This window comes from Oryzias latipes, chromosome 11 (genome assembly GCF_002234675.1).
Source record: "Oryzias latipes chromosome 11, ASM223467v1".
NCBI lineage: Eukaryota > Metazoa > Chordata > Actinopteri > Beloniformes > Adrianichthyidae > Oryzias > Oryzias latipes.
The window spans coordinates 2,055,735-2,081,338 of record NC_019869.2 but is presented as its reverse complement, the minus strand read 5'-3'; the positions used below and the strand labels follow the sequence as shown (position 1 = coordinate 2,081,338).

Here is a 25,604-nt window from a genome sequence, read left to right as displayed (position 1 = left end):
GCTCTGAAATGCCATGAAGGTTTTCCCTGCTTTGGTTCAAAGAGCTGTGTCAGGCCTGAAGGAACATTAAGAAGGAACATTAAGGCCTCTTGGTGCTGGAAAGTTATTTTCCCCCACTTGCTTTGTCATCATAAAGTATGAAAGCAAACAGAAATAACCTAAAATGAAAATGTGTTGACATTTAAATGTTGTTTCAATCCAAATGTATGAGTTGTATATTCTAGTTTAAATTTGTTTCCTCCCATTCTATAGTCTGATGCTTCAGTAAAGCACATTTTATTTGTATTTCATGGTTCTACTTTGTCGACATTCCCAAGCTTTTTCCACTCCTGTCAGAACTTGAAGAAAGTAGCCCACTCACAACCAAGAGGTGTTGGGAAAGGCAGATTTGCACAGAGATGGAACACACCACATTCCTTAAATCATACAGTTTTTCCTTTAAATGAGGCAAACCATCTAAATGTTGCATTATAACATGTCAAACAAATGAGTGGTTGTTATTAGCCACCGCCTAGTCCAGACCGTCTGATCCTTTTCTGCTTAATGACGGATGTGGTAATCTCAGTTTAATAATTTCTTCATCACCGTAAGCAAACACAGAGTAATTGGATTTATGGCTGCCAGAAACCAAGCCCCCCCGCCTTCCATTCCTGAATTTACCACAGAAGACCAAGTGTTGCAGTTCCTTTAAATGACCACTGGAGGCTGGTATCAGGAGAGGGCAGTAATCAACTGACTATCATGTTAAAAAGTCTGTCCAGAAATAAATAAAAGTGCAACCTGGTTTCAAATTAGGCCTGCACAATATACCGCAAATTTATCGTTATCGCAATATCCAGCTCTGCAATATGCATATCGCAAAAGACGGCGAATATCGCAATAAATCGCAAACCCAAAATGTGTTAAAACAATCTTCTAGCAGCTTGAAGCATTTAACGAATCAAATAAATCCCTTTATGCTTTGACCAATCAGATGGACACCTTCCCATTGTTGACCAATCAGATGGAGGCCTATTATGTTAACCCTGGTCCTGAAGAGCCTCAACCCTGCCTGTTTTCCAGCTCTCCTTAACCAGCTTGCTGTTGATTGGCTGACTCAAGTGATTTCACATCCTGATTGACTGAACACACCTGATTTTGGTTATCATTATCGAGCAGTCTAGGGAGAATTGGAAAACAGACAGGGTTGAGGCTCTTGAGGACCAGGGTTAGCCACCCTGACGTTTGTCCCCCATGTCGATGAGGGTCATTTGGAGGATAATTTTTAAACTGTTGCAATGAAATGGGAATGATGTTTTTGTTTATTTTTCTATTTGTTTATTTACCGCAAATTTATCGTTATCGCAATATTGATCACTAATATCGCATATCGCAAGTTTTCCTCATATCGTGCAGCCCTATTTCAAATCTATTTACTGATTTGTTTCATATTGATTGTTATGAATTAGCTCATACATACATGTATAATTTTCCTTTTGGTTTATAAGTCTGGTTACACTCCCTCTACCATTTCAGGCTTCATTCTTGCCAGTGTTTAATTAGTGATTACCTATCTAGTCTGTATGTGTCTATGGTCAAACATACAGATTGGTAAGAACATAGATCATAGATCTGACAAAAGTTTTCAGTTTGTGCAATTTTACAAAGTTTTTTTTTTTTAATGAACTGTACTGTGGTTTAGTGTCTACCGCCCTGGTAAAGTTGAAGTTAGGAAATACAAGTGCCTCTCTAGTGCATCTCATTACAATCCATTGTATTGCTAATGCAATTATATCATGACTTCTAGAAAAATATCAGTGGCACTAACTATATAATCAACCTTTCATTTTTGCTTCCTCGTTGTTAGCCTGTGGAGAGTTTGCTCACATCCTGTCGAGACAGCGACTAAAAACCGGCCTTGAATCATTCGGATGATGGCGTCACTCACCTTTTACAAGTCATTGTGGGTTGTGTGGTATTAAAATGCTGTAAAGGAATTTATAATGATTAAAAACGGTTTGGTGAATTTATCACGAGCTGTATGGAAACGGTACCCAGAATTGAACCCCTTATCTAAGATTTCTTTGGGTCACGTTGAAGTCCCAGCTTCCTTGTGAGAAATGTACCTCCTCCTCATATGAGCTTAATGAATCATATTCTATCTTTAGTGATGCAACCTCAGCTTGTTAATGATTTCTTTGGCAGATCTTGGACAGTGCAATGTGTAGCAGGGAAGGCAGTTATTCCTAATTCAAACTAGGGATGTCCCGATCAGGTTATTTTTGGCCCCGGTCTGATTCATTTGACATTGAGTATCTGCTGATACAGAGTCTTTGTCCAATACTTTTGTAACATATTAAAAAAAAAGAGAAAAACTTTAATGAACTGATACAAAATGTCCCTGTGCAAAGTTAACAATTAACTAGTAAAAATCGGTGATGGTCACGTGAGAACGTTTGGTGACTGTAGCTTTAGTATCTTCAGAGGTATTCGTCTTTTTGATCCTATGTGAGTCATCTATCCACTGTGTTGTTGTTCACCTTTCGGCACATCAGAGGGTCGCCACAGCCAGTCAGCTTTCACCGTTCACGCAGGAGGTTTGGCAGAGTTTTACGCTGGATGCCCTTCCTGACACAACCTTGTTTTTTATCTGGACAGGGAGGCCCAAAATTCCTAAAAATATCAAATGTTGTTGTAGCATAAATACAATGATGGGTATTCATGACTACCTCATATTAATATTATTTGTTTTGGTTGTATTTAGGGGATTATGGATTTTTTTTAAATCACTTTTTCCCGGAGCTTTCACTTTGTAGACGGTCCCTTGTCATCCGTCTCTCCGTCGGCAGCATAAAGAGAGCTATTCTCAATAAAAAAGAAACCAAAACTCCACCTTTTTTCTTTTGAATTGTCTTTGTAGGTCGTTGATTGAGTTGACATAAAACTCAAGAGACACTTGTTTTAAACGCTTATTCAAAGTTTTTGAGCCTGGAAGCGTAAATCTATGTACATCTTGACCAAACATTACCCAAACATTTCCGCTCTTTGGGCTCATCGAGTGGTTTATGTCCCAGCCCTATGACTGAATCCTGATCCCCACTTTGCTCCCAAGTGTAACAGGAATCTGTAGGTTGTTTTGGTTAGAAAATGTGCTAAATGCTGTGTCACATGATAGCAAATATCCTACTGGTTTTCAAAGCAAATGCACAGTAGGTCACTATAAATCCCACTGCAGCTACTTTTAATCTACGTTTAGTCTTGAAATAAGCATCATTACAGAAAACAATGGACCATTCGTCTCACATCATTTCACTTTTAATTCAGCAATTTTCACCTGATTAAGGTGAAAATAAGTCACTCTTTTTGTACGTTCAGGAGTCTTAACTGTTGTTTGAGCAGGCATCACTGATGTGTGTCAAGTCTCTGCTAGAAGAGCGGTTTAGCACACCATCTACCATAATGTATGGAACAAATACACATGAAAAAGCTTGGGCTCCTTTTTTCTTCTCTATACATTCAAATGGGCACAATTGTTGTAATAAAAGGCCTAAAAGGAGAAATCGGAACTAAAACTAGAATGTAAAAATAACTCCTTTTATTTCTTTGAATACTTCAAGTTGTTTGCTTCCTTTTTCCCCCCCACATTATATCCCTTATTTAAAAATACAAACGTGGTTATTTCCTTGCTTTTGTGTTGTGTTGACATTTTCCATGCAGACTAATGGCGTTTCTCACGCTTGTGTTTCTGTGCCCACAGGCTCTGGCGTCACATCGAGCTTATTTACTCACAGCCAGAGTCCCTTCTAAGGTGAGTTGACAGCAGTCCCTTCACCGTGGAGCCCCTCCATTTGGAAACAGCCTGTATGTCTCCAGACAGCTGGGTCCTGTTTACCGTCCATGCAGCTGACTCTATCGCCCTCTAGCAAGAAAAAAACAAGTACGACTTAATGAAAAATCCTAGATAACAAAGTAGTGGTTAGAAAATACTTGTGTCATCGTTTTTGTTGAAAAAAAAAAAACGTTTCCAGCGCCCATCAGAAGACACTCTGAATGCAGAAAACTAAAGTGTCCTAAGCTGAAGCTCCTCTCCCCTTCCGGCCTCCCTCCCTACTGGTGTGAGAAAAGGTTCAAGCGCATGGAGACATTTGATAGTTTTACCCAGAGTGCAGCTGTGAGAACGCAGCCTGTGGGAAAGGAAAACGGCGACAGGAGGAAGAATGCTTCAGGCCTCAGGGCCAGACCCAGATCTGAAGGGAAAAACGGGAAAAGGTCTACTAAAAAGAGACCGAAGAGAATATTAACTACCAGTCATAAAACTGAAGCACTTTGTAAAAGTAAATACTGATATACGTGGTTTATATTTAGTCCAGATGTAAGACGGGCACTTTGGTAGGAAAAATTGAGTGTTGAACGTCACTGGTTGACAATAGAAAGAGTTTGACTTTCTAGCTTAAAAAATCATTTTTTTGTTTTTTTCCCCACATTAATATAAAGCATTGTGATGATGATGTGTTGCTGGGGTGGCTTTCTTTTAAAGTGTTAAAACTAATGAAGACCTGTGTTTAAAAATGTGGGTTTTTAAACATTAAACACCTTTAGGTTTTTTTTATCATTTATTGCTGCTGTTGTCTTAATTTTTGGTTAAATTACAGGAAATATAGAGTGAAATTATGCAGATTTATTCATCTGTATTATAGTTTTATTTTACGTCAGCTAGTTTATTTTTATTTTTTTCATTTTGAATGGCTTCCATGTGTTTTTTTTTATTGTATTTTAGTTCTTGCCTAAATGTAGAGAAGCATGAATTTGTGTGATCCTGGTAACTGTCCCCGTTCTGAATGGATTCCCGGCATGTCTGTGCACGGAAACGGGTCGGCAGGCAGAAAGAAACGTGATGTGTGGCAGCAGATTCCAATAGATCCTGCTGAAGATTCGGCGTGTTATGGCGTGTTATGGCGTGTTATGGCGTGCCTGAGCCATCAAAGTTGCTAAAAGGCTCGTTTATGGCTAAACCGACACCCTGGAAATGTGTGTGTGTGTGTTTTTTAACTGCCCTTCTGCAGAATTTTCATTGTGAGATGAAGCATCGTCATGCTGGAGGAGTGTCGTGTTGTGTTGTGTTTGTCCGCTCGGTCTTTAGCATGGAATGAAACAAAGTTCCATCAAAGTGAAGCAAAAACTTCCCGTAAACGTCTTTTGTCTTTTTGAAGTTTTTCTGTCTGTTTCCTCTTTTTAATAATCCTTTGTTTTTTGTTTTTTCGTCTACATCCTCATTCATATTTTGACACTCACAAATGTTTCTTTACTGTTTTTTTAAATATTTAGACAAAGACCCAGAGTAGTTGAACACTTTACAAAAGCCAATGCAAAAATAAATATAATTTAAAATTAATCCTAAAACATCATTTTTTTTAGCCAAAATGAAAAATGTTGTTTAATTTCAATTTTTCCATTTCTCCTCCTTGATAAATTTCCAAACAGTTGGGATTTTCGTGAATTAGAATGGACATCATCCATACATCACTGCCAAATCCAAGTCCCATGAAGGTCAAAGTTCAACCTGGTTTGTCCAATGATGGCGAGTTTTGTGCATAGCGCCTGAAAATGGGCCCTCAAACCTGCGTAGTGATGCTCGAGCGCCAGTGAATTAAACGCAGAATGCCCAATCGTGCACGTACGTGCGCTTACAGAGACCTCTCAGTGGAAGTGGTCGCTAGAACCAACGTTGCATCATCAACATTAACCATCTCGTGGTCATTTCCACACCAACGTGAGGTGATGGTGGCACAAACTGAACTTCACTGACCACATATTAGTCCGTAGTCACAGTGTTTCCCTGCAGCAACTGCAAAATGAGCCCAAACCATCACCTCACTACCACCATGCCTGGCAGTTTGTGTAGGTTTGGCTGCTGATTTGATTTCTGCCACTTTGATTGATGGACAGCCCTCTCTACAGAGAACTGATGCTTTATCTAATCCATCATGACCATCGGCATACATATCGCTTTCCTTTGCCGCTGCACTCGAGGTCCGCGCCGGCTAAGGGGCGCATTGTCACGTTACCGTGACAACGTGCCACACCGCGCAACAAATAGTCTGCTTTATGTGAAAACAGGAATCCAATTTTTTTATTGACTCGTACTGTTAAGCATAGAACATCCCAGTAGAAGAGATTTGTGACTTTATTTCTTATTTTCTTTCCAAAAGAAAGTTCAGAACCAGCGTCAAATCCAGGTTCTGAGGTTCTTGTGTTGGGCGGCTGACCCCTGACCTGTTGTTCCAGAGCGGGCCAGCGGTTTTTCTAGTTTGGAGTGTGAGAGTGAACAGAGGGCGGTTTGTTCCTCCATGTGTCCCAGCAGAGAGCAGCAGCAGCAGCAGAGGGAGGGAAGAAAAGAAGAGAGAAAAAAGACAATGGAGGAATTTAACAGCTGGCAGTGGGAGCAGTTGAGACGGCTTTGCTTCTCTCTTTGGATTCACTCTCACCCTTTTTCTCTCTCTCTGTTCCTTCATGCCAACGGTCTGCATTCGGTTTCATTTTTGCTTTTTAGTTTCTATGACTTTCTTTTCCTCTCATGGTCTCCACAGACTCCAAAAGATTTCTTTTCAGTCCCTTTACTGACTCAAGCGTTTCTTCTGCACATCGTTCCTTTGATTCCACCTTCTTCTCCTGCCCGTCTTTTTTACTTCAGTTGGTTTTTTTTCTTTTCCCTCCATAAGTGTAGACGTTTTTTTCAGGAAAAGATGTGGGTTTACATACGATGCAGTGGAAAGGATTCCCAGCCGCACAGAGCCGCTCCTCTGTGAACAAAGGACACCACATTCAGCAAAGACTTTCAGGAAGCTACAGACTGATAAGATAACGTGGTTCTGCTGCAGTGGTGTTGCTGGCAAACTGTCCGTGGACATACTTGGACAGCTCAAAGCACAGCAACACTACGGATTCACCTCCAGAGGACTGGAGTTCCACTTGACTCCTGCGGGTGTTGAGTGACTCCAACATTGGTGTCTTGGCAGGCAGTAGCAACTGTGCCAAACAAAGTGGCATTATTAAATTCAGAGTTTTGCAGTCAAAGCTTTTTTTTTTTCTTCAATAAGAGAGTTTTAAGTCAAATAAACACCTCAAAATAACATTAAATTTGATTTGGTTTGTTTGATCAACTGTTTCACATGGATGTTATCATGTTTTTTTCTGTAACATTTATTTCCCAACACGTTATTTTTATTTAAATGTGATCTTTGACTTGTGGTCATAAACCTGAGATTGTATTTTAAACCATAGTTTTCACAAAACATGGAATCATCCTCTAAAAACGTACAAATCTGCTGAGCAGGTCAACTTTTTGGTTTATTCCTTTTTTTAATTCAGGACTTTAGGGTGAGACTCATGAAGGCGTCAGCCGTCCGAGTTCTTGTTTTCAGAAAATCTGTCCCTTTTTGACTGATTTACCCAAGAAAAAAACCATTTGACCTGTTTTGTTGGCCTGTTTTTTCATTTCTTTTCTTTCTCTTCTTTTGCAGGTTGAACAGTCATTCAGCTACTTGGAAATTCATGGAGTTTGCAGCAACAAACCCAATCAGGTAAAATCACAGGAGCAATTGAATCTTTTTATTCAGACTAATCAGCTTCATTTGAGATGCAATATTTTGTGCAACACAAAGGACTCTACGGGATTCGACTAAAGCTACGGAAACACCTGAAATCCAAGTTATCTGTGAAAGTTTTACAACTCAGTGGTTAATAAATTAGGAAAAATAAGACATGAAAACAGAGTTTTTAGTCTAAGAGACGACATTTAATGTTTTTAATGCAAACACTTCTAAACAAACACAAATTATATATAAAATGTAAATGCTGCATATTAAAAAAACAGGAAAAGGAAAAACATAGTCATGTAAAATTGACTACCGTATTTTCCGGACTATAAGTCGCCCTTTTTTTCATAGTTTGGCAAGGGGTGCGACTTATACTCCGCAGCGACTTATATTAGAAATAAATTAAAATAAATACATTGTTAACCCTCCTGTTATGTTCATTTGTGAGGAACAGAGATGATGTTTCTGGGTCAATTTGATGTATGAGGTATGTTAAGTGTTAAGAGTATGTTAAGTGACTCAGAGAATCAGCAAACCTTTTTTTTACAGTAAGATCTTGAAGGCTAACAACATAATATTCTATTTTCCAATGATTTCATAGATTCAGAAATGCAATAAAAATGACAACTGTTTCTACAAACACAGGATGAAAACAGAGTATTAGTTGGCCAATGATGCTTCATGAAAAGAATAAATAAATAAGTTTGAGAAAAAATTACTGTGAAATTATTAGATAAACAGTCTGCTATGATTGTGTCATATAAGGTTGTGAAAGTTAAAATGCGACTTATAGTCCAGTGCGACTTATCTGTGTTTTTTTCTACTTTATAATGCATTTTCGGGCAGGTGCGACTTATTCTCCGGTGCGACTTATAGTCCGGAAAATACGGTAAATTAGTAGGTGAACGCTTGAATAAAAGCTAAATTGTCCAATTATTGTTGTATTTATGTGTTGTATGAATATTCAAGGAATTTCATCTTTGGAAAACTCACTAACAAAGTCAGAAAAAGGTTTTTTCTAGCATCCTGACACTCAGCGATAAGCTCCTCCCATGATCCCATGTTTGTGTGTGCTGCCCCCTGCAGCTGGTGTTGGAGCACGAGCGCGGCCCCTGGAGCCTCCGGCTGGGCTCGGCGGACGAGGTGGACGAGGTGGTGGCTCACATCGGCAGCTGCCTGCAGCAGATCTGCCCCGCTGGCTCCCCCGGGTAAGAAAGAGGCAATCAGCCGGCAGCCACAGAAGCAGAATGGAGACTTTTCCTAAATTCTTCTTTGGTCTAAAATCTTTCAACATAGTTCAAATAAATAAAGACATTTGAGCAAAATATTGCTTTAAACAAGAAGACTTTTTTTATTTAGTGTTTTTTTGGTTATCACAGTATTTATCTATCAAAATGATCAGATAATTGATAATAGCTGGGATTGATTTTCAGAGGAATCCCACGTCATCATCGCTGTAGTTTTCTCCTCCACAGTGCTCATCTTTTTTTGATGTTTTCTGCTTTTTTCTGTCTGTCTTTTTCATTTTCTCTCTCTGTAAGGAAGGAAGTTGATGAGGAAGTTGAGTTTAAATCCTCCAGAAAGGACCGCAGTCCTGCAGGCTCTCTGGGCTGAGCAGAGCTCCTCTGACCTGGGGCCTTGTGGTAAAACCTTTTCCCACATGATCATCCATAATCATGCATTATTATTATTGTTGTTGTTGTTTCATGTTTGTCATGGCGTGACGTTTTCAGGCGGCTTCTCTCATCAGTACTGGTGTGTGTGCGACTACTTGGGGTTGCCATACAGGGAGGAGGTCCAGTGGGTCTGTACTGAGGACTGCTGTCCTTTCAAATACTTTTTCTGTTTGTCTGATTGTTTATTAATAGAATAGAATAGAAGTGTATTCATCCCACAGAGGGGAAATTACCGTGTTACCAAAGCTCTATAAAAAACAGCAGATAGAACATAAATAACGCCGAAAATACACTTAAAAAATAAATGTTATTCCTTATGTAAATATATGTAAACATGTGTTTAAGTTTTATGTTTATGTTTATTTGTTTATTTTTTTTAAAACACTGTTTTCAGTATTATCTCTATTATAACACTAATATAGCTCAGCATTATGTTTTATATTATAACACTATTATCATTTTATTTGAAAAACATTTTGTTTCTCATTTAAGTTTTTGAAATTTGGCTTTTTTTATGATATTTTTTTTTACATTTTCCAACAAAGAAATCGTGGAAATGATTTTTCCTTATGGTTATTTATTTATTTTTTTGCAAAGGCATAACATTTTTTAGAGAAAGCAATGAGTCATTCTCTGCTGGAGTTACATCTGATTATTATTTAGTGTTCATATCAATAAAGTCATGTTTTCTATTGTTCTGATTCATGTCTCATCTGTTGTTGTTGTTGTTTTTTTGCAGGATGTGGACACAATTTATCTGACTCAGGACACCAAAGAGCTCAACCTTCAAGACTTTGCTCACCTTGAAAACAGGTATCCACCATCAGCTGTTTCATGACTTTCCTTCTCTTTAACTCCAGATTTTGGAATTAGAGCTTTATTTTCTGGTAAATATTTGTAAATCATCTTTGCAGGGATTTGGTGGCAATCATTGCAGTTTTAGAATACAACCAGTGGTTCACAAAACTCTCCACTAAAGATTACAAACTGGTACAGTTCTGCTTTTATTTATATTTTAAAGCTAAATTGGTGGATTTTTCCAACAGTTTCTACCTGGTGCTTGACTTTCCTGCAGTCTCATGTTATCTGAAATCTGCTGCCTTCCAGTCCGCTGACGTGTGCGACCAGATTTTGAGAGTAGTGGCTCGATCCAGCCGGCTGGAGGAGCTCATGCTGGACGGCGCTGGACTCAGGAGGTCAGAGAACATGCGTGTTAAAATACGTTTAATGTGGCATTTCTTTGTAAAAAAGCAGTTTCCAACCTTTGATCTCTGTCTGCGTTTTCTCTCTCACTTCAGCGACTTTGCACAGAAGTTGGCGTCCGCTCTGGCACAAAACCCTTCATCGGCGCTCCACACATTCAACCTGAGCAACAACTCACTGGAGGACAAAGGTGGGAACATGTTCACACGCGCTCACATGCGTTACATACATGTTCATGTTGCAGGTATTTGAGTCAGATCACATAAAAGTTCAGTGAGTTTTCAGTGAAATCTCCGGATGCTACTGTGTGAGGATTTGGCTTCTCTTTATAAACAGCAATAATTCACATCCTGCGTCCATCTTTTTTTTGTTCCCAGGTGTTTCTGCTCTGAGCGCTCAGCTGGCCAAACTTCCACTGGGCTTCAAACATCTGAATCTTTCCAGGACCTCCATGTCACCTAAAGGTAAAGACTCTCTCCACTGAAAATCCTCTTTTTGGAGTTTTTAACATGTAGCATTTTTCTTATGACGGATGCATATAAAGAAAATTGAGCCCCAAATAGCATTTCCGAGTATTTCCTAATTCAAATCCTTGTGAATCAGGTGCAGACGAAAAAATTCGTTTTCAAAAAGAAGGTATTTATAGCATAGAGAACACGCTTGGCGGGCCGCAGGCTCCCTGCTCCGCTCCATTCTGATGCATCCACGCGTGGTTTTCCTGCCATCTGACCCAAAACTGTTCTACTGTTCAGCTCCAATATTGCTCGCCGTTTTTGTTGTGGCGGTAAAGTTATGTTGGGGGTGCGAGGGGCTGTAAGCTAGCAGGAGAGGGTGCAAACAGTGTTCAGTTATGGTTGATGGGAAGAGGGAGCGGGCTTGCTCTGGGCCAGTAAAAACTGCTCCAATAATTATGTAGCATTTGTGGGTTTTGAGGCCCAAATGATGTTTTTTTTTTTGGCTAATGAACTCCTGCCACTCTGCACAAACTACCGGTATGTCCTAGAAAACAACACAGGTTTTTTTATTTTATTTTGGTTAAAAACGGCATGTTCATAATTAAAGGTCCACTGGAAATGCTTTAAAGTAGATCAAAAGAGGACTGGAGTGGCGCTTTAAATAAAACCGTGGTCATTGTGTGCAGGTGTGAACAGCCTCTGTCAGGCTCTGTGTGCTAACCCGGTTGTGGCCTCCACTCTCACACACCTTGACCTGTCTGGAAACTCCCTCCGAGGCGATGACATCACGGTATTCACCTCCCCCCCGTGTGTGTTGTCACTTCCATCAGGCAGTGCTTTAAACATCCATGTGGTTTTTTTTCCATCTACAGAATTTGCACAGCTTCCTGAGTCACCCCAACTGTCTGCAGACTCTGGATCTGTCCAACAGCGACTGTTCGCTGGAACTGGTGAGACACACAACTGTGCCGCTGCGCTCATACGACTGATTATGAATAATACATTGAAGCATTTGTCAGCACAGGAGAGTAAATGTGTCATTTATACACACAGGGGTTGCTGGAGCCAATCCCAGCTCCCCAGAGCAAAGGCAGGGTTACTCCGAACAGTCCACTGCAGCAGGGCCACACACACACTCTCATGCTTTTCAGAGGCATTTTTAGAGTCGCAGGTTAACCACCGAAACATGGTTTTGGACTGTGGGAGGAAGTCGGAGCGCCTGGAAAAACCCACACATGTGGACTTCACACAGAAAGTTGGGATTGGAACCAGTACCTGCTAGTGTAAGGCAGTTGATGCTAGCCACTGTACAGTCAAAATCCACATTTAAATCCCCTTTTTCCCCCCTTCAGTGTTGCTATCGTGGATGGGTCTCTCTGATTTTTAGGTATAGAAGAAATAACTGACACTGAGAACCAAACATAGACTCTTTAAAGGACAAATTATGGACAGAACTGTCATCAAATCATGCTTTTAATTTGATTTGAATTCTTTTTGCTTTTCTCCAGATCTGTGGGACCCTTTCTAAAGGCTGCTTAAAGCATCTGTCTGTCCTCAACCTGTCAAAAAGTGTGTTTTCCCACAGGTTAGAGCTCATCTTTTGATGGTTGTGGAGGTTTGATAGATTTGAGATTTTTTAGAGTCTGCCACGTTTTGGTTCTCGTTCATACAGGAAGTGTAAAGAAATCCCTCCATCCTTCAAGCAGTTCTTCAGCTGTGCTCAAGCTCTGACGTCTGTTAGTCTGTCAGGAACCAAACTGCCTCACGAGGCGTTAAAGTAAGAGAAAACACAAATGAAAGGAATTGAGCTAAACAAGGACAGATGAGGTTTTTACACTGGATAGATTATTGATTTAGGACCTGATTCTTGTTGGAAATCTTATTTTTGTACTGATAACCTTTAGGGCAGAGGAGTTTTTCACAAAAAGACACGTTACTCTGTGCTGTGTAGTGATGTTTTTTGTGGACTTCCTGTCTCCAGGGCATTGTTGTTGGGCCTGGGCTGCAACCCCAACCTGAGTGACGTGTCCCTGGATCTGAGCTGTTGTGAGGTAGGACCCCCGTCACATCAGCACGCTTCAACAGTGCATGTCCAGCTCTCTGACGGCCAAAAGAGAAAATACTGAGACTGTGTCTGTCCTCCGCCTTCAGCTGCGCTCTGGAGGCTCTCAAGTCCTGGAAGGCTGCATCGCTGAAATCCCAAATATTTCCAGTCTGGATATTTCTGACAATAGTAAGGGGGCGTTTAGCCTTTTCTTCATTTACATCACTTAAGGTATATTTTATTCACGTTACTGCGCTCTGTCTAAGGTTTGGACATGGATCTGGTCACTCTACTTGTCTGGCTGTCCAAAAACCGCTCCATTCGACACCTTTCCCTGGGAAAAAACTTCAACAATATCAAATCCAAGTGGGTGGAAAAAAAAATCACAAACAATTGTTTTTAGAGCGTCCAATAACTACTTTATAAACTCCATACATCTGTACTGGATGTGCAGGAATGTGGCTCAGGTCCTGAACAATCTGGTTCTAATGATTCAAGAGGAGGATTCAGTGAGTGAAGCACAACATTTGCATGTCTCATCTTTGCATTCCAGCAGCTTCTTTCTGTCCTTTTGATCCTAAAAGCCTGAATTCCACTTTGTGAGTCCGTAACACCTCCACTCCCTGCAGCCCCTGACCTCCCTGTCCCTCGCCGAGTCGAAGCTGAAGGCCGACATTTCCATCGTCCTCAACGCTTTGGGCAGCAACACCTCTCTGACCAAACTGGACATCAGTGGGAACTCCATGGGAGACATGGGGGCTAAAATACTGTCCAAAGCCCTGCAGATCAACAGTAAGCTGAGGTGGGCACAGAATGTCGTTTAACTGATGAGCGTTGTTAAGGGTTCATGACACCATCTAGGCAGAAAACAAACAGAAACACAAAAAAAGAGCAAGAATAGAATCAATGAGGGACATGGGAACGCTCACAATCTGCAGAAAGTGTGGAATTCTGTAAAAAAGTTAAGACGCTGCAATGCAACACGTCTGAGAATCACATGGACAGGGATTGAGATCAAAGCTGCACGGATCTGTGTCCACTGCAGATCTGTAGGCTGCTGCAAGACAGATGCTGTCCTCCGCAGACGCGCGTAGTTACAGAAAGCTTTTGTCTACATATTAAAGCTGCACTTTCTGTTGACTTTCTGTTGATCTTGTGTCTGCAGGACCTTAGTGTGGGACCGAAACAATGTCAGTTCTCAGGGTCTGCAGGATGTAGCAGCTGCCTTGGAGAAGTAAGCACAAGTTGTGACACTTTGGAAACGGTAGAGCTAAAATGAGTCTCCGCCTTCATTCCTTGTTCTTTTTTTGCAGGAACTACACGATCCGATTCATGCCGGTTCCCATCATGGATGCTGCTCAGGCTCTAAAGGCCAATCCAGAGAAGACCGAGGATGCCCTATTGAAGGTTTGCACCTCGGTTTGCACCTCGGTTTGCCTTTCATTGAGTAATAAAAGTGCGGCTTATTGTTGCTTATTTTCGTCTTGCAGATGGAGCGGTACCTGCTGAGAAATCACGAGACCCGTAAATACGTCCAGGAGCAGGCGTACAGGCTGCAGCAGGGAATCGTCACCACCACCACTCAACAGGCAAGTGCTTTGGGGGGGGGGCGGTGTCGCTGCCAGATAGTACATTATAGGTTCCTCATACTGTACAAAGATGAACCTTCAGTTAAAAAAGTTATACATTCTTCTATTAAAGACCATTTTTGTTTTTAGCTTTAAGCAGACTCAGTCTACGGGTGAATGTCAATATTTCAATGTTGTGTGTGAAACAGATGATGGACACCATGTGTGTCAAAGTGCAGGATCACCTGAACTCTCTGAGGTTCACTGAGACCAACTCTGTTCAAGAGGACATGAAAGTGGCTGTGAACCTCATGAAGGATGCCAGAAACTCCAAAACTGTAAGAGCAAAACCCATCAACACTGCTCACTTCCAGGAAATAAACATCTGAAACACCATTTTAGGAGTAAAGAAATCCTTTTCTCCGGCTTTGCTACTTATTGTAATTGGGGTACCTACGGTAATTATTATTTTAAATAAACTTTCTTTTTGTTTTTGTAGCTTCTGCGTAACTTGTACCACTTAGGAGGGTCCAGAGGTACGTGTGTTGGAGCCATTCAGGAAAAACTGGAGTCGATGGCTGGAGAAATGGCCGGAGTGATGGACGAACAGCTTCAGGTGCCGATCCGGCCTCCAGCGGTCACCGGGGGGGGCAGTTTTCTCCAAAGCAGGGTCTGTTGTGAACGTGGCTGTGGTTCTCCCCAGGCCATGCTGGTGTCCATGGTGGACTCTGCAGAAGGCCTGTGTTCTCATGTGATGAAGAAGAGCGGCCTTCGTCAGGAGCTGCTGAAGGCCGGAGCGGGGAGGGTGACCGTACCCCGCGGCTTCATCACCACCACGCTGGTGGAGCAGGCGGGGGCCGATATCATGAACAAGATCAGGTCGGTGTGGCTCCAGAGGGTTGAGGTTCAGGTGTCCTTCGTCTCTTTAGAGCGGGACGTCCATCATTACTGCAACCAGGGGCGGATCCAGTGAGGCTTGAACTATTTTAAGAACACGGAACCCAAATGAACTGTCATTAACATTTTATTATGATGACATCATTAAATACATTTAAATATTTGTCATTTACAAAAATGACTTTCAATTTCTGCAGCCTTCATTCCCAGTCAGCTTGTGGTGGTTAGCATGTCTCGTCTGCCTCTTCATGTGGCCTCAGCCTCAGTCTCTCTGCATCTATAGACATATTAGTCCGTTGTTTTTACATTCAGTTGTTCCATATTTCATTGACAAACTGATGCCAGTTTTCCCGTGTCCTGGAAGCGGCGCCTCCCACTGTCAACTTTTCCTTTTCATGAAGGGTCGCACAAAAGTGTTGCCACAGGTTTACAACGGCTTCAAACTTAATTAAGCCGACAACAATCAAGAAACGGTTCACACATTTTGTGTGAAAGGAGCCCGTGGAAATTTGAACGCAGGGCCGAACTTTGGACATGCCAGCTTTAGGGTCTTTGTTTTTTTTTAGGGGTTCACAGAAAGGTGTCCTAATGTCTGTACATGGTTTTCTGTTGGAGCAGTGAAGTCAAACTGGCCATGGCGTCGCTCCTGTCCGACCGCATCGTGGATGAGATCCTGGAAGCTCTTTCCTCCTCGCAGCACACTCTGGTGGGCGTCCTCCCCGCTTCCTGCCGCTCTTCCCGATGCTCGCAGACGTTCGCCCTCACGCTCTCCCTGTTCTCCAGGCTGAGCATCTGATCAGGAAGGACCAATCTGTGCTGCATCATGAAGCCCAGACGGAGACGGGAGTCCTGGAGGAGAGGCTTTTGCCTTCAGAGAAACACGAGCTGGAGGGTTTAGACCCGTGCACGGTAGGGGGGGCACAGACGTTACAAACAGAGTGCGATCGCCGTGCTTTCCCTAAGTCTGTGTACATTTTTGTGCCTTTTAGATGACTCCTAAATCAAAGAGGAAGAGTATTCTGGTCCGAATGCTGCGGCCCATATCTGTGGCATTTGGTGAGCGACATTTCCAGATCTATCTTTTTTGTGTAGGACTCAGCCGTGGACCTTTCTTACCTCGGAGGTGGGGGGAAAAAATCTCCCCAAATCTCCTTTTAGCTGGAAAAACATGATACTGGTTTGGTTTATGATTCCACACGTCTTTCATTGAACCACATGCGTGTATTTATAGTGGAGGAAGACAAGCAGCAGTACGGCACAGGAACTGCCCATTATCCAAATCTCTACAATCTGCTGTGGACAAATTACACATCCAAGCACGGGAGGCACAGCTGACCCAAAACGTGCTGAGGAACTGAGGGAACATCTGCAGCTTCTGCAGTTCTTACAGACCCAATCCTTTGAAATAATGTTTATGTCGTTTCTGACATGTTCTTGGAGCATTTTTCTCATACTGGAGGACATAAATGAAATAATTGAAGATTGAAACTAAATTTCTAAGTTTTTCTTTATTTAAATGGGGATTAATTTAGGAGCAGATGTAAAAGTTTGAAAAGGCTCCTTTTTTGTGACAGAGTAACTGGAAGTGGGCGGGGCCAAAGACTTCCTGCTCTGCTCCATTCTGATCATCCACTGTCAGACACGCAGATCCTTGAACGTCGTTGTTTTTCCTCGTCTGAGCTGGAATCTGGATCAGAACTGTGCGGACGGACAGCTCTGATGTCGCTCGCCGTTTTTGTTGCACCGCTAATGTTAAATTGGGGGTGTGAGGGGCTGTAAGCTAACAGAAGAAAACAAAGTGGCCCTCTGCACAAGCTTTGTCCCAAAAAACGACAGTTTTTCTTTCTTTTTTGGTTCAAGTCGTCATAATTATACTTAAAAAAACCACCGGGAAGACTTTTTAAATAGGTTAAAAGATCATTGGAGTGTGTTTTTTAAGGCTCTCATTAAAAACTGCACCCGTAAGTTTTTATTTACTATACAGTTGTTTCTTTTTTTGTCGACGTTTTTTCTCTAAATGTTGCTGAAGCATGTCTGTGAAAAGGAAGCGATGCAGATAAAATCGTCCTGCTTCACTGAAGTCTGCAATAGCAAAATTACACGGACGATTGACATTCATAGGGTGGAAAAAGTCTGTTCCTGGTTTCAAAAAGGAAGAATCTAGTGAGCCTTTGAACGTCAGAGAGACCGATTCCATTTGACAGGAAGTGTTGTGCGATCAGACCAAACTGTGGAGTTTGTTTTCAGTTTTTTGTAGGTAAAATTCCATCGTTTGAAATACATTTGGCTGGAACGTGTGACCCAACCGTCCCTCCAGATCTGCGCTCAGATCTCTCTGGTGGTTTCTCCTCCCAACAGAGCTGGAGTTTGACCTGGACAAAGCTCTGGAGGAGGTTCCCATCCATGTGGAGGATCCTCCTCCGCCTCCCGGCCCTTCCCAGGCGTCGGACAGAATGTCGTATTGTGGCGGAGAGCTGCCCCCGCCTCCCACGCCATCACTCGGCGGCTTTGGCGAGCTGCCGCCCGTGGAGCTCAAAACGCTCGAGAACTGCACCAAAAACCGTCCAAAACCCAAGAGGAGGATGAAACCGAGCAGACCCCATGTGAGCTTCAATCAGGAAGGAACTGTTCAAATGTTTTATTGCTATTATTTTGGTGCACAAATGCTTGTTTTGATTTGGAATCATACACGTAAAGCAGAACCTCTTAAGCCAAAACAGGCAAGTTTAGTGTCTTTCCCAAAGGCACAATGAGAGTCTAATGTAGGATTTGAACCACACACCCACCAAACCACAAATGCTCAGCTCCCCATCCATTCCAAATGTTAGGAATCCGTTTTCATGCAAACGATTTCCCTGCTTTTTGGTCCTGTGCAGCGGCAAAGCATCGCTCCACAGGAGGCGGAGCAGAACAGCATGATGGGAAAGCTGGATGAGGGCCTGGATGACTTTTACTCCAAGAAAGTCGTGAGGCTGAGCTTCAGGTGGTTGCAGCCTTTGTCTCAACTTGTAACATGTCTTTCTCAAAAGTGCATTCGTTTCAAATGCGTTTGATGACAAAGATTGTTTCTGTTCTCGTTGATAATGCTTTTATTTTTTAGGCTGCCTTCAGTCAAAGCCTCCCCTCCCCAGGAGAACACGGATAAGAAGCGTGAATCCAGAATGAGTGGAATCTTTAACCTCATCAAATCTCGCACCTCAAAGAGCAACAGCACCGCCACGTCCCCCCTTCCCACCTCCCCCTCCGCCCAACCCGTTTTATCCGTCAGCTCGGTAGCGGAGGAGACCCCCGCGAGTTCGCCAACTCCACCTGGGAAAGTCCCTGCCGTCGCCGCCGCCGCCGCTGCCGCCGCTGCCGAGCCTCAACAGGAGCTCCACAAAAGCAGGACACAGTCCTCCAACCTCAAAGATCCCGAGAAGGAGGCCGGCCTGACGGCTGAAGTCGCTGGGGAGAACAAACACAAGGAGGCTTTGGAGAAGGCGGAGCCTGTGGAGAGGAAAGAACACCCGGTCACGCAAAGACATGTTGGAGTTCCCATGATGGGGAAGGACCTGCTGGCTGAGATGAAGGCCAGGCAGGGGAGAACGCGGCAGGAAAAGCTCCCCGACAAGAAGGTGGGGGGAGCGTCTCACAGTTTTCCACGTATGAAATGTTTGTATTTGGTGACACATGCGTGACATACGCACATAAAACGTAAATATTACATAATATTAATATAATGGCTTCCCTCAACCGCTCTGCGTATGTCTATCAAACTTTTCACCCATGTACCACGGATGCACAACTTTTATATCGCATACATGTCACACAAAATACCACGTTAAAATGACAGGATTGAATCACAAATGAATTGGACATAAACGGTGCAGATTTACTTGTTCTTTGCGTGTTTTTAGCGTGGCTCATTTATGATACATCTGTTAAAAATATTATGTAACGACCTCAACTCTTCCCACTACCAATTTAATCCATGCAAAATGTACGCAGTGACTGTATGACACAGCCCTAAATACAACATCAAGACAACACAGACAGATCACATATCAAACACATGTTTCAGTATTTTACTGACTTTCATGAGGGATTCAAATGAATCCAACAAAATATTCCCCAATCATGTCATTTTTTATGTTTTATTCTTCATTCTTTTTTAACTAACTGCCTGTTTTTTGTCTCAACTTTTCTTATTTCTACTTCCAAACCTTCCTATTGTGTCACAACTCGACACCCAAAGCCTTAAATGAGAAACAAACACAGAAAAATCTGAACTTCTGGGTTTTTTTAAATGAGAAGATGGCAGAAAAGCGTAAATGTTTCGTTTGTATTTCAAATAAATGCCAAACATTAAAACAGTTCTGATGCATGAGAATGTGATAATACTCTCATTTGTAAGTTTTTTCTCATTCATTTGTTTGTTTTTATTTATTTAAATGAACACTTTGTGTTTTTCAGCTTGAGCCTGGATCTGAACCGGAGAAGGTCAACAAAGGTCAGTTTGATTTGCTACTCATCCATTTTTGGATTTTCTTGCCTGTTTGAACAATAAATGTCAGTTTATCTGTTAAGATCTGAGTGTTTTTGTTTTTTCAAAGATTGTTTTTTTAACTGTTTGTTTATAAAAGAAAAATTGTGTGCTAAAAGCCTATCAATAATGAACGGTGGCTAATCACTCTGTTGCTTTCATTCATTCATAATTTTACCGTTATTGCAGGAAATCGACTTTTGGATGACTCTTAAGTATCATTTATGACATTGATGTCAAAATGTCAACAACCAAAAAACAGAGCAAAACCAAAAAACCTTCTTTATTTTAGAAACTCTTTAATATTTTCATCGTAATTTCAGTCTTCACCGAGTCTGACAAGTCTTAAGACAAAGACTTAAACGCCTTGAATTTGGAAAATGGGGAAACAAAGCCTGAAAAAGCCTTAAATTCTGATATCATGGTTTTCAAAAAGTATTAAGGTATAAAACTTTATCCACATGAATTTTCTGGTTTAAAGTTTTTGGGGTTATTTTACAGCTAGGGTACGTTTGATTTGTTGTGCAGGGATGCTCAATTCATTCACGGTCAAGGTGGCATATTTCTGTGTAAATGAGGGTTTCTGTAATTGTAATTGATTACGATAATTCGTTCCTGACAAGTAATTGTTCTGAAATTCACGGAGGAACTCTGTCCGGTTTATCCGGAGAGGTTGAGAGTTTCCTTCTGTTGCTTCGACGCGGTTTGTCTTTTTCACAGTCAAACCAGAGGTTTCTGCAACGGTCCCAGCAGACACGGAGGACTCCAGACCAGAACCAGTTCCCAGATCCAAACCTCTGAGTACCAGCCCCAAACCCCCCCTGGTATCCCGCACATCTGGACTCCTAAGCCCAACTCCCCCCAAACCCAGCAGCCCTGCTGTTCCGGGTGAGAGAGAACTCTCTTTCCTCTTGTGTTTGATTCACAACCAGTTGTTGAAAAACTGACCAACTTTCTGTGTCGCAGATGACGCCATGGATCCAGCGGGGGTCTCGTCTCCCAAAGCACCACTGCCTGCCCCCCGCCTAAAGAGGACGCAGTCGGAGCAAGACAGGGAGAACGGTGGCGGCAGCTCCACGGGGCCCCCGTCTCCACCCCACGGTTACTATCAGTCTTTAAACGTCATCAGATCCGTGTCACAGGCCAACCGGTTTAAAGATCCTCTGAAAGTCCCACTCCAACCACATTTGTCTTTTCACTATTATGATGCCGTTTTTAGCCAAATTCCCCAAAAACCTGAGTCGTTTTCTAGGACATAGTTCCTGCAGAGCGGAAGGAGCTCATCAGAAACTTACAGCCCCTCACAACCCCAACATAACATTACAGAAGTGGCGAGCAACAGTCCAGTTTGGATCCAGATTCCAGCTCAGACGAGGAAAATGAAGACGGACATGGACCTGCAACTGGATGCATCAGAATGGAGCAGAGCAGGGAGACCTTTGCCCCGCCCCTTTTCTAGTTTCTACGTCACAACTGAGAGCTTTTTCAAACGGCGTTTTTTTTTTTTGTCAATTCAATTCGATTTTATTTGTAAAGCCCAAATTCACAACAACAGTCGTCTCATGGGCTTCGTATCGGTAATTGAAAAACTCCACACACAAAAACCGGATTCCGGAAAAAACGAAGAAACCTCAGGGGTGCCCACATGAAGAAGGGATCCTCCCCCAGGACGGACAGGCGATTTACCAGAGAAGAATTAACTTATCTAACTCTAACTACTCCTGATTCATCATTTCAATCTGAATGTTTTATCATAAATGTCCTGCAAGAACACGTTAATAACAGCAAAAACTGGTTTCATTGAAGGCTCTTTAAGTACATGGATCACACAGTGGTTAAAAAAGCTGAGAATGAAGAAGTAAAACCTCTTTTCTGAGGATTCTGGCCCTTTTTGTGGGGATGACTAAAAACATAACAGCTAATTAAACAGGTGAGCAGATGTTTAATGGCGGCTTTCAGGGCCGTACGCGACGCCTCCGCGCGTCACGCTTGGCTCATCGGACGCCAGGTTCTTCCAACTCGAAGCAGATGCGTCTCGGTTCCAGCCTGTACCGGATGTGTCCAAATGACCGCGTGTCTGTATGACCGTGGGCTTCTTGCCTCTGGGGTAATTAACATCCTCAGGGTTGCTCCTCTATAATCAGAAGGGCTCGCTGTCCTTTTAATTGATGGGCGAAAAGATGTGATTTTGAAATCAAAGAGACAGGAAGAAGGGAAAGTGCTTCTAACGTTTCTGTTATAGAATCTGTGGTTTTTGTGCCTCAAATGGCTTTGAGACTTAAAGCCACTGTTTAATTTTTAGTTTTTGCAGGTTTTAGCTTAAAAACTACGAAACCCAGACATGACATAAAAAAAAGTCTGCCTCAAATTAGCATTTTGTGAACACAATTACGATTTTGGGTGCACACATGACTACTTTAAGTTCACTAATTGTTATTTTGTGGAAGAAAAAAAAACATTTTATATGCATTGTGTGTGCACTTACTTGTATGAAAAGAAGCTAACTCTTGCATATCAAATACTAATTTTAGGGCATGAGGTTTTTTTCTTTGAATGTCATAAACAAGGCTCCATAGTTTTTGCTAACTTGTGCGCACAAAATGCTAAATAGTACTTACTAAATGCTAATTTTTATGCACAAAATTCTAATCTATGGACAAAAAAATGCTTATAAATTCTCATTTCTGCCCACAAAATAGTAATTTGTGTACAGAAATGACAAATTCCTGTGAATACAAAGAAGCCAAACTTCTGCACACAAAATGCTCATTTTTATGCACAACAGTCTAATTTTTGGACAAACAATGCTTATAAGATTCCAATTTTTGGCCACAAAATAGAAATTTGTGCACACAAAAGACTAATTTCTGTGTGCACAAAGAATCACAAAATGCTAATTTGAGAGAAACATTTATTTATATTTATTTTTATTTTTATGTCCTGTCCAGGGCTCCATAGTATATAACTTTTGCACACAAAATAGTCATTTGTGCGCACACATTGCTTACAAAATGCACACTATTGGCCGCAAAATTGCTAATTTTGCACATAAAATGCCAATCTGTGCAAACCAGACAGTAATGTGTGCTCACAGTGCTAATTTTAGAGGAAATTTGTTTTTCTAAGTCATGTCCAGGGCTCCATAAAAACTTGGAAGCAGAAGATGTGCCTTATTTTCTTTTGCTGGCTAACAATTCAAGAATCTTGTTCTCCTACAGTTGATTCTGCAGCAGATGGAGACTCCTTTGAGCAGCAAATTACCGAGAGCGGCGGTGGCGGCGGCGGCAGGCAGTGGTCCTCTCTGAAGAGTTCCTCCAGTCTTCCACCTCACCGGGAGGAAGAACGCGAGCGCACAAAGTCCCTCCCTCCTAACACCTCAACCACTCATAGTACGTCTTTTTGGCCTCTGTTGCACCAAAACGAACATTTCAACCGTGACGATCCTTAAAAAACATTTTGTGCATCAAAACAAACCACAAAAATGTTCAAATTAAGGATTAATGGCTCATGATTTTTTTTTTTTTATCATTTTGGTCAAAACATCGATTTGAAAAACTAGAGCAAGGCAGTGGAAGGGTTATGGTTTGGGCCTGTGCAGCAGCACATTTGTAAGGAGCTGGCACTAATGGAGTTAATCCACCAAACCAATAACCGAAATATTCCTTAGCCAAAAAAAAGGAAATGATTTTTCTAATCTGATTCTGTCTTTTTGTTCTGCGTTTAACTTCCAGTGAGAACTTTGTCTCAGGCGGACTCGGACTCGGCTGACGCAGAGATTCCCGCTTCGCCGGTCGACCTCAGTAAATCCGACGATGACTCTGGTAACGAGTCTCCCCCGCTGTGACGAGTCTCCGCTGCAGATCCTGCTCCGCTGCGCCCCCTCCTTCAGGAACCTCAACCGCCTCCAGGCGTCCTGCCAAACTGAATCCAGAACAGCGTGTTGGGCGTCTGTCACAGATCTGTTCAAATGTCCAAATCTCATGGAGGTCAGGGTTGCTGTGAGCTCATCCAGAACTGCTTCCTTCTGATTTGGTCTGCAGAGACCAAAAACCAGACAGAAGTTTTATCAAAGGTGCAGCACTGCAGCCCAAACTGAGGAGTTGCCTTAAATCCTTTTTTTATTTTTTACATGACAATATTATGATTTTATTTGCTGTGAAGCAGTCCATTGCTTTTCTTTAAAATTTAATTCAATAGCAAAGGAAAAGCAACGTTTCTCTTTTGTTCTCTGGAAATGAATATGTCAACAAAATTATTACTGCACAAGTCCCGCCCACTTATCCGTTATTGCTGCACAAGTCCCGCCCACTTATCCATCATTACTGCACACGTCCCGCCCACTTATCGATTATTGTTGCACAAGTCCCGCCCACTTCTCGATCATTTCTGCACACGTCCCGCCCACTTATCCATCATTACTGCACAAGTCCCGCCCACTTATCGATTATTGTTGCACAAGTCCCGCCCACTTATCCATCCTTGCTGCACAAGTCCCGCCCACTTATCCATCATTGCTGCACACGTCCCACCCACTTATCCATCATTACTGCACAAGTCCCGCCCACTTATCGATTATTGTTGCACAAGTCCCGCCCACTTATCCATCCTTGCTGCACAAGTCCCGCCCACTTATCCATCATTGCTGCACACGTCCCACCCACTTATCCATCATTACTGCACAAGTCCCGCCCACTTATCGATTATTGTTGCACAAGTCCCGCCCACTTATCGATTATTGTTGCACAAGTCCCGCCCACTTATCGATCATTGCTGCACACGTCCCGCCCACTTATCCATCATTACTGCACAAGTCCCGCCCACTTATCGATTATTGTTGCACAAGTCCCGCCCACTTATCCATCCTTGCTGCACAAGTCCCGCCCACTTATCCATCATTGCTGCACACGTCCCACCCACTTATCCATCATTACTGCACAAGTCCCGCCCACTTATCGATTATTGTTGCACAAGTCCCGCCCACTTATCGATTATTGTTGCACAAGTCCCGCCCACTTATCGATCATTGCTGCACACGTCCCGCCCACTTATCCATCATTACTGCACAAGTCCCGCCCACTTATCGATTATTGTTTCACAAGTCCCACCCACTTATCGATTATTGCTGCACAAGTCCCGCCCCCTTAACGATCACTTGAGATGAAATAAGGATGTATAGTTCTTGTATTTACCATGCAAATCAATGAAAACACTGTTGCCACTTTCTCACCTGAAATATGCTGTTAATGTTCTGCTGCACATATCAGTGTATATGAATGTAAATATGAGCTCACATGGGTTTTTGTTTTTAATCAAAGGGTTTTTTTGATCAAATCTATGCAGAAATAGAGTTGATTTTGTGTTCTGAACACAGGATGTCGCTGCTTTATCTAGCGAAATCTGTCTGTAAATGTGCATTCGTTTTCTTCCACGATCATCGGTGATGGGTTTGTTTTTATATTTCAGTCACTGGGAGAACGTCTTTTTATGATGCACAGTGCAACATATATTTTATTTCATGACTGTGCATTTAGAGCTGCAAATATTTCTGTTTTGGAAAGTTTATGCCAATGAACAAAGTCAATAAAAAAATCTGTCTCTATGTTCCCCCTGTTGTATCTGGTGTCCCCTCCCTCCCTTTATAAAGACCAGCTTTCCCCGGTGGGCT

At 42.2% G+C, this 25,604-nt stretch overlaps 2 protein-coding genes across 3 annotated transcripts in view; one reads left to right on the top strand and one right to left on the bottom strand.

Moving 5' to 3' along the window:
• LOC101170771 (F-actin-uncapping protein LRRC16A) overlaps positions 1–25,538 on the top strand; it is a 36,355-nt gene extending 10,817 nt beyond the window's left edge. Inside the window, exons 3-38 of one of the 2 annotated variants that reach the window (XM_004073894.4) lie at positions 3,737–3,787; positions 7,500–7,559; positions 8,661–8,782; positions 9,120–9,217; positions 9,308–9,378; positions 9,990–10,063; positions 10,165–10,240; positions 10,358–10,446; positions 10,549–10,643; positions 10,831–10,917; positions 11,595–11,698; positions 11,781–11,858; positions 12,417–12,493; positions 12,581–12,685; positions 12,890–12,959; positions 13,060–13,141; positions 13,219–13,318; positions 13,407–13,461; positions 13,582–13,754; positions 14,118–14,186; positions 14,266–14,359; positions 14,443–14,541; positions 14,730–14,858; positions 15,020–15,136; positions 15,224–15,399; positions 16,036–16,123; positions 16,201–16,326; positions 16,407–16,473; positions 17,776–18,020; positions 18,294–18,400; positions 18,518–19,031; positions 19,870–19,906; positions 20,660–20,827; positions 20,906–21,040; positions 23,158–23,283; positions 23,671–25,538. In XM_004073894.4, the coding sequence (XP_004073942.1) occupies positions 3,737–3,787; positions 7,500–7,559; positions 8,661–8,782; positions 9,120–9,217; positions 9,308–9,378; positions 9,990–10,063; positions 10,165–10,240; positions 10,358–10,446; positions 10,549–10,643; positions 10,831–10,917; positions 11,595–11,698; positions 11,781–11,858; positions 12,417–12,493; positions 12,581–12,685; positions 12,890–12,959; positions 13,060–13,141; positions 13,219–13,318; positions 13,407–13,461; positions 13,582–13,754; positions 14,118–14,186; positions 14,266–14,359; positions 14,443–14,541; positions 14,730–14,858; positions 15,020–15,136; positions 15,224–15,399; positions 16,036–16,123; positions 16,201–16,326; positions 16,407–16,473; positions 17,776–18,020; positions 18,294–18,400; positions 18,518–19,031; positions 19,870–19,906; positions 20,660–20,827; positions 20,906–21,040; positions 23,158–23,283; positions 23,671–23,783 (4,077 nt within the window). In that variant the 3' untranslated portion in view covers positions 23,784–25,538. Of the gene's footprint in view, positions 1–3,736; positions 3,788–7,499; positions 7,560–8,660; positions 8,783–9,119; positions 9,218–9,307; positions 9,379–9,989; positions 10,064–10,164; positions 10,241–10,357; positions 10,447–10,548; positions 10,644–10,830; positions 10,918–11,594; positions 11,699–11,780; positions 11,859–12,416; positions 12,494–12,580; positions 12,686–12,889; positions 12,960–13,059; positions 13,142–13,218; positions 13,319–13,406; positions 13,462–13,581; positions 13,755–14,117; positions 14,187–14,265; positions 14,360–14,442; positions 14,542–14,729; positions 14,859–15,019; positions 15,137–15,223; positions 15,400–16,035; positions 16,124–16,200; positions 16,327–16,406; positions 16,474–17,775; positions 18,021–18,293; positions 18,401–18,517; positions 19,032–19,869; positions 19,907–20,659; positions 20,828–20,905; positions 21,041–23,157; positions 23,329–23,670 lie in introns of both variants that reach the window. The other variant, XM_011480654.3, reaches the window with a different exon arrangement.
• Positions 1–25,604, bottom strand: part of LOC110015840 (CD209 antigen-like protein E) — a 900,664-nt gene that overhangs the window by 259,426 nt on the left and 615,634 nt on the right. The gene's annotated exons all lie outside the window — the stretch shown is intronic.